The 12,500-nt window shown below is 36.7% G+C and overlaps 2 protein-coding genes across 3 annotated transcripts in view; both read left to right on the forward strand.

Annotated features, from left to right (window-relative positions):
- The window catches only part of LOC107678287 (enhancer of mRNA-decapping protein 3), a 10,954-nt gene extending 6,965 nt beyond the window's left edge, over positions 1-3,989 (forward strand). For both annotated transcript variants that reach the window (XM_016473504.1, XM_016473503.1), the window contains exon 7: positions 1,757-3,989. In XM_016473504.1, the coding sequence (XP_016328990.1) occupies positions 1,757-2,091 (335 nt within the window). In that variant the 3' untranslated portion in view covers positions 2,092-3,989. The remainder of the gene's footprint in view (positions 1-1,756) is intronic.
- A 2,742-nt stretch (positions 3,990-6,731) lies between these two features.
- The window catches only part of LOC107678300 (tyrosine-protein kinase CSK-like), a 31,728-nt gene continuing 25,959 nt past the window's right edge, over positions 6,732-12,500 (forward strand). The window contains exon 1 of the mRNA XM_016473517.1: positions 6,732-7,125. The gene's annotated coding sequence lies outside the window, so the exon portion shown is untranslated. The remainder of the gene's footprint in view (positions 7,126-12,500) is intronic.

Genomic DNA, 12,500 nt, shown 5'->3' on the forward strand with positions numbered 1-12,500 from the left:
GGGGGAGTGAATGTACAGCGCTCTCTTCCACCTTCAATACCACAACTGAGGTGCCCTTGAGCAAGGCGCCGAACCCCCAACTGCTCCCCGGGCGCCGCAGCAAAACAAATGGCTGCCCACTGCTCCGGGTGTTTGTTCACGGTGTGTGTGTTCACTGCTGTGTGTGTGCGCACTTTGGATGGGATAAATTCAGAGCACTAATTCCGAGTATGGGTCACCATACTTGGCCACATGTCACGTCACTTCACTTCACTACAACAGTATACTTTTTTTTTTTTATTTACATTTATAACTATGATTATTTTATTAAAATATCAGATATTTTTTAGCATTATTGGTTGATATTGGAGATATACAGTATATATATATATATATATATATATATATACGCTATAGGGCTGCAACAAACGATTATTTTGATATCTAACGATTATTAGATCGACTAATCGTCGATTATTCCACTGATTAATCAGTAGACTTTGATTATTCAGCTTTTGCAATTATTTAAAATATTGAGTTATACATATTCTAACAAATAAAGGTAATCACTTCAACTTTTGAAAATCATAGTATGAAAATACAATTATGCAATTAATTTATACAAATAAATATATTTGGCACACAAAATGAGATGACAGACAGAGAATCTCTATCATTTACCATTTCATTAGCTAAATGAAAAAGTAACTGAATGACATAATTCTGCCTAACATCTCCTTTTGTAAGTCATAAGGATAAGAAACAAAATAAAGGTAAGAGATAAGACACTTTATTTTTGGATACACTATTTTATTCGCAACATAATCTCTCTTAAAATACCTTATAGGGTTATGATAATCAAAACAGTCCTGAGCTAGATCAAGCTTTGATCTCTACAAACCAAACCATCACTTTAATGAAATAATTTTTTTTCCCCCACTAATAAAAAGATTTTATCATTACCTCAACACTGGAGAGCTGCTTTATAACAGAAAATCAAGTTGTAATTCTAACTGAAAGCGACACTGACTCTGGTTTTTCATGTTTAATACTGTAAAGCTGCTTGATTTAAGGCTATCTATTGCATAAAGTACTATATAAACATGCCGTGACTGGACCGAACTGCAGAGCTTGTGCAAACATCCACATCGCTGTAATCAGATGCGTTCTTAACTGCTGCTTTCTCACCGCTGTCAGTTTTTGTTGTGTTTATTTTGTTATTGAGAGTAAAGGGCGCTCTGAAGCGCTGTGTCTTCTTCTCTTGAATTGCTCTTTTTAATTCATTTAGACAAAATGGTATAACATTATAATATTGATTTTTTAACAGTTATCAACCATAAAATAAAAATAATAATCAGCTTATTCTATTATCCAAAATGTTAGTATTGCGCATCTCTAATCAACATGACTTCTGACCACTTGTGATTGGATCACCAGTGTAATCCAGTTGATTTTATCTCCCAAATATCTGTTTCCATTAACACAAATTTTGATGACAAAAAACCTTGAGCATGGTTTCTGTATGTCACATATCTTCCTAACACACCCACCTGAATGCTTTGTTTAGATGGGCTTAGAAAGTCTTGGAAACTTCCACTCTGAATTGCAAAAACATGTTTAACTTTGTACCCACCCACCCTCCTTATGTAATATACCTGAACACTTCTGAAAGCCAGTGGGAGGTGTATGATATATAAATGGGTTCTGTGTTAAAAATTAAAGTACATTAGTCTTATCCACTCATTTAAAAAAAAAAAAAATGTAATTTCACCCTCAGACTTGCCCGAGACGCCAGTTGACCTGGTCATAAACTGCCTGGATTCGCATGAAAACGGATTCTTGAGGGAGCAGCCCTGGTACAAGGCTGCCGCCGACTGGGCCAACCAGAACCGAGCCCCGGTACTAAGCATCGACCCTCCAGTAAGTGGACAGGCACATGCCGTGGAAGCAAAATGGTCACTTTCCCTCGGCCTCCCGCTACCTGTGTCTGAGGACGCCGGCCGAGTCTACCTGTGTGACATCGGCATTCCCCGACAGGTATTCCAGGAAGTGGGGATCAAATACCACTCCCCCTTTGGATGTAAATTCGTCATTCCGCTGCACTCTGTATAAGCCGTTGACTTTCACAGTCAAGGCTCACTGAACCTGCCTTAAAGATTTTAAGTATGAACGGACCACGGTTTGAATGTTGCAGCAGAACTGAAACTTCTCAGTCTCTATTTTTTTCAGATTCCTCTATACTTCTGTGATGATTCCCATCAAAGGGAAGTGATGGCAAATGATACCAGCTCTTGTGACAAACCTGATATGTTAAAAGCAGAACCAACATCATTATACTCGCCGTCTGCTGCATTCTAACAGTCTTACAATAATCTTTCACACAGCCGTTTTAATATGCAAGGCTGATCTTTTTGGATGGGACTACTTTCATAACCCATTAAATATGCAGTAAAGCCACAAAAAAGCAACTGGCTCACACTTAATGCGACTGAATTGGTCTTATGGCATTTTTGAACCTTATTCTGTTACTTTCAGCATCTTAAATAGAAGAATTTGCTTTTAGTTCATCGTTGGATGTGCTGATTTAGATCGACTTTAATTTTCCCCATAGAAAAATGTGCATTAGATGGGGGTTTCATCTTTTTCCTGTGCTTTTTTTTTTCTTTTTGTGCCAGATTGATCAAAGTCAGTGTTAAGGCACTGGGATTATGGCAGTTTATTGCATGCAAAATTTCTTACAGCGTTATTTGCTTTGTTGACCAAGCCCAGTGTGCTGTAAATATGACAGATTGACTGGGATCTCATCAGTGATAAAATGTTGCACACTTGAATGGCAAGATAAGTGTACTAAAAAACTAGTTTGTGATATTGGTTGCCATTGGACCAATACTGACCATTTTAAGCAGTCATTGGCCACCAGTTTTCTTAGGCTAATATTCATTGCTGTGCTTTACCTCATTTCCATTTGTTTCAGTTCTCAGTGCTCAAAAATAAACAGCTTATGAAATCCTGTTTTAAATGGGTTTCAGATCGAAGTGGCATTGCTTGTTTGGTTACATCAAACAAGGATCTTTTATTAAGAAAGATGCTCCACGTGTTGCAAGAAACCTGCTTGCTGAAATCGATTCATGATTTTATTACAGGTTGTATTACTGTGCTCACAAAACCCATTACAAAGCAAAAAGTCAGTGTGTGCTGCACACTCAGTTCTTTTGGGTAATGAATAATGAGTTTTTCAAAAGCACTGATAAGGACAGTTGAAATATGTGCTTGAATCTGCAGATCGTATCATATGCCTTCACAGTTCACAAAATGAGAGGCACTTATGACTCGCAAATGCTCTATAAAAGATCCATATGCAGCAATAATGAACTTAAAATTGTTTCAAACTGACACCAGGAAATAATGTATTGCTTTCATCAGACTAATTTACTTTTTTACTAAATGTTTTTTCGTTTAAGCTTTATTGTGATGTTCTCCGAATTTGACTAGCAAATATTTTGTTTAGTTTTTTCTCCCAGATTTAATTTAGAAGATTTTTTTCTACTGATTTTATTTTTGTTTTCTGTCCATAAGCCACATTCATGGTTTAAGCGCTTTTTTTTTCTTTGCTTTTTATTTTCGTTGCTTTTTATTTTTTTTAAACATTGATTAAACTATGTACAATCTAGGGGTGACCTCGCTAAAGTTGACCACCCCAGATGTCTAATCTTTCTTGTCACAAGTGTTAGGATAAACTAGAAACCAACAGACCTTACACATCATCTATTCTCAGTCATGAGAAAAAATTAAATGTGAATTGTTTTGTTTGTTTTTTTTCTCTCTCCTCCTTTTCTTTCACTGTTGATGTTTGTGTCTGTAAGGTTATTGGTGCAGCCTCTGATGGCTGTTGGAGCTCATTTTAATTTGCTTTTGAGCTTAAAAACAAAGACTAAATGAGAGGTAATTATTAAAAGCATTAAAGGAACACTCCACTATTTTTGAAAATAGGCTAATTTTCCAACTCCCCTAGAGTTAAAAAGTTGAGTTTTACCGTTTTCGAATCCATTCAGCCCATCTCCAGGTCTGGCGGTAGCACTTTTAGCTTAGCTTAGCATAGATCACTGAATCTGATTAGACCGTTAGCATCTCGCTCAAAAATGACCAAAGAGTTTCGATATTTTTCCTATTTAAAACTTGACTTCTGTAGTTACATCGTGTACGAAGACCGACGGAAAATGAAAATTTGCGATTTTCTAGGCCGATATGGCTAGGAACTATACTCTCATTCCGGCGTAATAATCAAGGAACTTTGCTGCCGTACCATGGGTGCAGCAGGCGCAATGATATTACACAGCGCCTGAAAATAGACCCCAGCACGCTCCCTGTGCAAGCAGGTGTCCACATTGGTTATGTTGACGGAAGTTAGCCGGAATGAGAGTATAGTTCCTAGCCATATCGCCCTAGAAAATCGCAACTTTTCATTTTCCGTCGGTCTTCGTACACGATGTAACTACAGAAGAGTCAAGTTTTAAATAGGAAAAATATAGAAACTCTTTGGTCATTTTTGAGCGAGATGCTAACGGTCTAATCAGATTCAATGATCTATGCTAAGCTACAGCTAAAAGCGCTACCGCCAGACCCGGAGATCGGCTGAATGGATTCGAAAACGGTAAAACTCAACTGTTTAACTCTAGGGGAGTTGGAAAATTAGCCTATTTTCAAAAATAGTGGAGAGTTCCTTTAATAAGTTAATGATGTAATGAGATTGCACTGTCACAGAATAGCAAAGGTCCATCTTATATTGGATGCATACAGATAGGAGAACATGTGTGTCTAATAATACAGCAGTTACTGAGCAAATCCAGCACTAAACTTGTTTTTACGACTTGTTACTTGAAATTGAAAATATTACTGCTGTACTTGTTTTTTTTCATTTGGTTTTCAAAAATAAAAAATTGGCTCTAGTTGGTAAGAGCTACAGAACCCAGTCGTAATATTCAGTTAAATATTGTTTGATACCTAAGCACTACTTGTGCTTAGATCTATGTTAAAATGCAGTTTGATATAAATCATTCCTCTGTAGGAGTTTGCTTCTAAAATCTGACCACACTCAGTTGAGCAGTTTAAAAAAAAAATGCGAAAATGTTTTGTTGTTATCTGGTGATGTTCATTTTTGTGGCTCCCCCACGATGATGTCATCAAATACGTCTCTCAACCTTTGAGGGGGTTTTGTTCAGTATCAAAAGTTGAAAGCTACTTTTTGGTTTCTTTCCACAGGTTTCCATTCTTACGCCGTTTTCTTCACAAAAGCATGAGATAAAGGTTGCCAGCATTGTGTAATTTTATCATTTATCTCTGCACCTGTTGTATAAGGCAAGACACGATTCAGTTCTGGTTTAGACAACAACAACAACGTTACCATTAATTGTGAATTAGTGACATCTGTTCTGCATAGTTCTGATATCACTGGAAACCTTACATGCTTAACATTGTCAACCTTGGAAGTGTAAGGACTGAATAAATAAAGAGAATGGAAATATGACTTTATGACTGTTGTTGTTTTATTTACAGTTACAATGCAGTAAAAAAAAAAATAAATACAACATTCTTTTTTTTATACATTTAATGAATGAATGTGTTTATCGTTGCAATTCTCTTTAAAAGCGCGTGATGTCGCTCCTGTCTCCAAATGCGAGATTACGAATCCTACCACGGAAAAGGCTGCTTATAAATATTAATTATGTATAGTGACGTTGCTTGGTAACCTTCCTGGAGCGTCCAGTTACGCACTTCATTAATATTGACGAGCCGTCATTATAACGTTTGTAATTGGCTAGCAACCTGCCGCCCACCTAACAACCTCTTGCTATCATCAAATCACATCTCGTCACTTAATTAATATTTATAACCTTCTCCGTAGTTGAATTAGTAAATTCGCGCACCAGAGAAACGCATGCGCACTACGCACGGGGCTGTCTGAAGAAGTGCGTTTCCTTTTCAAGGGCCTGAACGTACGTGTGTGTGTGTGTGTGTGTGTGTGTAAAAGACAGCTGTAGCCCCTGGGTGTGCTGCACTTCCGTAACGCTTAAAAACTGCTCGCTTCAGGCGGCGTACCGTTTATTGACTTCTCCGGTTTGTGAAACGCTGCAACAGTTGTGTTTTTTAAGCCGAGCCGTTTGTTTTCTCACGCGCTGGGTTTTTAAATTGAAGCGCATTCAGTCGCTGCAGTCTTTAACGGTTTGGGGGCTTATATTTGTATGCACGGACGAGCCGATCATCTTTTGTCTGCGTTGATGTTAAAGGAAAGCTCTATGGAAGATCTGTTTTGCTGAATGTGGAATGACTACTTCTGTATCTTCTGTTGATACGATCTAGTGGGTTTGACCCACACATGGACTTAGTGGACAAGCCTAAAACATCTCTAACTTTAAGGCTTTTGGACACCAAGGGCTGATCATCTTTTGTTTTTTTCTTCATGTTTTTGAAAGAAGTCTTTTATGCTTACCAATGCTGCATTTATTTGATCACAAATACAACAAACAACAAAAAATTATATTTGAATATATATTTTCAAATGTAATTTATTCATTAGACAGCAAAACTGAATTTTCAGCAGCCCAATTCTTTTGTGTATTATTTTAATTTGTTTATTAAGAAGATGAGATAAAAATAAAGGTGCTTCACGATGCCATAGAAGAACCTTTTTGTCTAAATGGTTCCATAAAGAACCTTAACATCTTAAGAACCTTTCTGTTTCACAAAAACTTCCGTAACGCTTAAAAACTGCTCGCTTCAGGCGGCGTACCGTTTATTGACTTCTCCGGTTTGTGAAACGCTGCAACAGTTGTGTTTTTTAAGCCGAGCCGTTTGTTTTCTCACGCGCTGGGTTTTTAAATTGAAGCGCATTCAGTCGCTGCAGTCTTTAACGGTTTGGGGGCTTATATTTGTATGCACGGACGAGCCGATCATCTTTTGTCTGCGTTGATGTTAAAGGAAAGCTCTATGGAAGATCTGTTTTGCTGAATGTGGAATGACTACTTCTGTATCTTCTGTTGATACGATCTAGTGGGTTTGACCCACACATGGACTTAGTGGACAAGCCTAAAACATCTCTAACTTTAAGGCTTTTGGACACCAAGGGCTGATCATCTACAGAACACATAGGTACTGTTTTGTATTATGTATTATGCCAATATTATAGCTTGATCTTAACTACGTTTTTGCTTCTTTCAACCTTCTGCATGTATAAGAATGGGCGCATTGTGTTTTTGAATTTGAATGCGATGGTCTGCTTCACAGCTGTCCAAATAAGAGCCACTTGAGGCTCCTGCATGAGACAAAACGCGTCTTTGGAAGTCATTCATGATTTGTTAATTAATCATCTTAAAGCATCTGTGCAAGATGCATCATAAAGCATTGCATTATAAAATGCATTGGATGGTGCATAATGGACTAGTCCCAGTTTGAGATGTATTGTCTCTTTGCCAGTCCTGATTGGATCAGCAGTGCTGTTCCCCATCAGCATCATTCTGGGATTGTTATGTTGTCATGGTTTTTTGAGTGTTTAATAACAACATCTGAATGTGGGATTGAACTGGAGTTTTGGTGGCAGACACTCATGTTTTTAGCTGTTATGGGACTCCAAGGTAGCATGAAATGGTACACTTATTTACTAGTAAACACATAGGCTACAGCTCAGTTACTTGTAACCAAACCTAGAATGGTTACGTGCTATTTGAACAGAAAAAAATCCCCATGTTAAAAGGGCAGCTATTCAAATTGTAGTAGAAAGACTTCAGTGTGTTTTGCCTTCATTAATATGAATGAGATGGATTTAGAAAGGTTGAAATCCAAAGGTCACTTCCTATAGTGCAGATTTTAAAGGACAAGTTCCCCAAACTGTCACTGTCATGTTTCAAACATGACTTTCTCTTTATTTACTTTTTTTTTATTTTATTGTTTTATTTTTTTAATGAATATCCAGACCACTCTTGTTTTTCACATAATGAAAATGAATGTGGACTGTAATGCGTAGGACAGTAAAAGTTTCATAAAAATAGTTCATATGTCCAATGCACAATATTTCAGTGGTTGCAGGTAAACCTCTGAAATGGGCTCAGAAATGTACTTTTATTCTACAAAAATGTTATAAAGTTGTGTTGGTAATTGCATGTCTTTTTACCCAGTTTATTATATGCTATATATTATATATTACATTTCTTAATATTCAGTTACTTAAAATAAACATTAACTCAAATTGTATATATGAATGTTCAAACTTATATTTGAGCTAGTTCAAACTTGTTTATATTTCAGCTAGTTGCCAACATTTCTCATTTTCATTTATGATATTTATTAAATCATAAAAATAATAAAATACTAAATAAAATATATTTAACTTCATGTACTAAAATAACAAACTAAAACAGAAGTAAAATTAATAAAAACTATACAGACATTTAAAAATGACAAGAACACAAAACCAAGTTTAAAATAAATTAACTAAAATTAAAACTAAAATGTAAAATATTAGTAAAAACTATAATAGTATCTCAGTTATACATTTGGAAAAACACTGCTTTTTTAATAATTTTGGTATTTAATAGTCATTAGATCTTAAAGCTTCAGAGCATGGGAAGATTTTCAGTAAATAATTACTTAGATTTCAGCAAGCTTCTACCACAAAGTCATAATAGTCGGAATATAGTGCAAAAGTCATATGGATATTTGTATGGTACTTTTATGGTGCTTTTGTGTTTTGGGGCTTCACAGACCCAGTTCCCATGTGTATTCTTTAAAAAATTTCCTCTTTTTTTTTTCATACAGCTTTGGAACAACATGAGATTTCAATAAATTATGCTAGATTTTTTTTTTTATCTGTTAACTGGGCAGCCATTCTAGAATGTCTCCCTTGTCCTCATTATATGTGTAACTGTTTATATTTTATGCCATTTCTGCCTTCATTCATTCTTTTTTGCTTAAAATCGTATCGGCTGTCCTTACCTTTTGAAGCACCTTTATTTTTAAGAGTGTATGTGTGCTCAGTTTGGTCTTATCAGCTTCCAAGACAGAAAACAATCTCATGAAACATTTGTGTCATCAGGTGTGATGTGCAGAATATAGTTGGGGGAATGTTGAGCAGAATACCTGAGGTCACAATCTCTCAACCTGTTGGATCTTGCCCCAGTGCACTGATAGTAAAAGTTAAGAATTCCACATATCGTAATGCTGCTTTTCACTAATATCATTTTCATCTTCTCATACACATTCAGCAGCACAAATGCAATAATTGCCTTTACAAAAAATAGTACAATAGTGGTACAGTAACTGTTTCAGATGGTATCACCGTGATTATCATATTCATGTATAATAATTTTTATGTCACTGAAAGAATGCTACAGCATATTTCGGTAATGTCAGAAGGATTGGATTAGGATTTATTTTTGTCTATCTAACAAATCTAAGACAAATATATGCGAATGAATGCCTGATATTGAGCATTTCCCTCTGAAATTTTCACGGATACACATCCTGACACATTAGCACTTCATAACTGATCTAAAAATAGAGGGCATATCTCAGCGGCCCTCCTGAAACATACTGACTGTACTCATTAAATTAACATGCTGAAAGATGCCCCATTTGTGGCTGAAAGGGAGAATTGAAGAGCATCCAAACGTTCGGGTAGGGTCGTATGCTGACCCATAGTAGTATTTTGTAAGCGTTCTTCTAATAGATCAGATGTTTTGTTAAGAGGATGTGAAGTAGATGGATTTAGGGGATGAAAGGCTGCGAGGCTGGAATCCACTCTATCTCGGAGCACATCACGTCTCTGTTCTCTCTCATTGAAGCTGGTTTCCTGGTTCCTCGTGTGGCCTGAAGGCAACTGTCATGCCTCCCCAACTGAGTCTCACATGTGCTTCACTTTGAACACGACGGCATAAATCACAGTTTATGACGTTTTGTGTGACATTCAAACAGGGCTGTCACAAGGGGGGTGCGAGGCCCTCTGCAATTTGTGTGTGTGGGGGCGGGTGCTATAGTAACGAACGCAACTTTAACTCGCATCTGATCGATTATGATGCCGTGCTCACTGTTATGCTTGCGCACGAATCACGGTCATGCACACGCTCATAAGAATTGTAAGATCTACTGCATCAGTGGTGCCTGCAGGTGTACGGCTGTACGCACTGTGCATACCATGAGCGCTCAGACTGACCTGAGATTTGCCCCGCAAACATTTCAGCAGTTATTATAGGCCTGTGTGTCCCGTATTTCTGTCGACTAAACCAGCCATGCCATTAATTATGAATTCATCAGTCTTCTCCATGCCAAAGTCAATTTCTGCATAGAAATATTACGCCAAATAGAAGCAGAAAATCGTGCTTTACGCACTTTCATGAGATCGGGTTAGCCTACAACAATTAATTTGTTGGCTATTTTACAAATGGGAATACAACGAATTCATGACAATGTTTTACATTCAAGCTACCCGTAAAATTTATAGTGAAAAGTACTTTAAAAGCGTCTGGAATGCAATAAAGTAAATTTTAAAGCTGTTTTTAAAGCATTTGCTGCATGGATTAAAAAAAATAGGCTAATAAATAATTCACATATCAGACAAAATTGCGTTGCAGCAAATCCTTTAAATTTTAAGCTTTTTAGAACAGAGCCACATAAAAACCAGAAAATATAAGCAGCCATATAGATAGAGATTTGTCCTATAATCCCACAATTATAGGACAAAGTTTTACATATATGCCATTATAATTTGTATTTTATTTTTTAATTATACTCTATCATTAAATAAAAAAGCAAATTATAATCGTGCCTGCTTTAGGCTTTTCCTTATTTTTATATTTTAGACATCCATCAATTATGGTGATGAAATAAAATGACTTGCCATGTCCTCATTGAATGTACCTTTAGAGAGAAATGCACGGATTACATAATGAAAAAGTCTCTATTTTCGATTTAAATGATTTAGTTTTAAAGTAGTAATTTAAAGCTTTCTATATATTTTTATCATGTCTGTGAGGCAATTCGCTGAGTTTAGGTTAATCTTTGTGAAGCGCTCCTGTTCAAGCCCGAGATGGCAGAAAGCATTTGTTTTCTTTATTTTATAAAAGCACAACGTATTGTTGATATTGTGAGTGCACACAAATAAAAATAGACCCTTTACAGTTTAGAATGATGTATTACTCTTACCTTTATGAGCAAAAATGAATTTTAAGTGGTTTCCACTGTTAGAAAAAATATAATAGAAAAGTGATCACGCTGGCGCCTCCATGTGCTGCCAAGCGCGCTTTAGCTTCAACTCTCCGCACAAACGATTGGATATGCGTTTAACAGCGCACATTTATCTAGGTTAAACATTTAAACTAACATTGTGACATGCTTGAACTGTTTTATATATAGATTTTATTTTTGGCAAGTCATGATTTGATTTTTTTTTCATACAGCTTTGGAACAACATGAGATTTCAATAAATTATGCTAGATTTTTTTTTTTATCTGTTAACTGGGCAGCCATTCTAGAATGTCTCCCTTGTCCTCATTATATGTGTAACTGTTTATATTTTATGCCATTTCTGCCTTCATTCATTCTTTTTTGCTTAAAATCGTATCGGCTGTCCTTGTCATCGCACAGATGGCCGTTAAAAGCGGATCCCCTCTTTTGAAGAGCATGAAAACAGCACTTCCTGTTCAGTTCCTTTTATTCACACCTGCAAGAGCTCCTCAGTTGAGCTTCGTTGCATCTCGGAGTGTCTGTCAGATTTAATGTCTTTCTGTATTTCTGAACTACTCAGCTCTGTCATTTACAATGGGATTTCCCCTGCTGCTAAACTGCTGTGCTTTGTGGTGTACTTTTGTTGTACATTGTTTTTTTGCTCATTTTGCCAACAGTAGTCAGTTTTACTGACATATGTTATTTCCTTATTCTCATACACTGCTCAGTTTAATAACAACACTTCCTTGCAGAGCCTGACACGCGATACTGATACCGCTCATTACTGTCAAATCTCTTTGCAGTGTTATTTTGCCTTTCAATATAAGGGGACAGAGACTGTCCAGCTGCAAAAATGACCATAAATGTTGTGATATGTTATATGCCAAGTCTTCTGTTAGAGGATCAGACCTAAACTGAAGTTGTTCTAGTTGCATGTTTGGTTGTAGAGCTCACCTTGTTTATGTTGGTCATCTCTTTGCCTCCCTACTGTCACAGTGGCTTGTCAGTAGATGACAGAGCAGTGTAATTAAGCATCAAAGGGCGTTTTAGGAGCAGCTCTGCCCAGAGGGGAGAGCGTTTGCTGGGTCAAGCTGGTGTGAGACACCCCCTGCCATGACACTGGCTGGTGTGGAGCTTAAAAAGCCTTGTGGTAACAGAACTGAAGGAAATAACTGGGAATAATTATGAAGGCTAATGATATACGCCCAATGAGACCCTCATTTACTGGGGTCTTTGATTGTTTTTGGCATTGTTTTATTTTTATTTATTTATTTTTTTCAAATCTCCAATCCAATCTTGTGAGAAAATGT

Source organism: Sinocyclocheilus anshuiensis, unplaced genomic scaffold, assembly GCF_001515605.1.
Source record: "Sinocyclocheilus anshuiensis isolate Anshui unplaced genomic scaffold, SAMN03320099.WGS_v1.1 scaffold1318, whole genome shotgun sequence".
Taxonomy (NCBI): Eukaryota; Metazoa; Chordata; class Actinopteri; order Cypriniformes; family Cyprinidae; genus Sinocyclocheilus; species Sinocyclocheilus anshuiensis.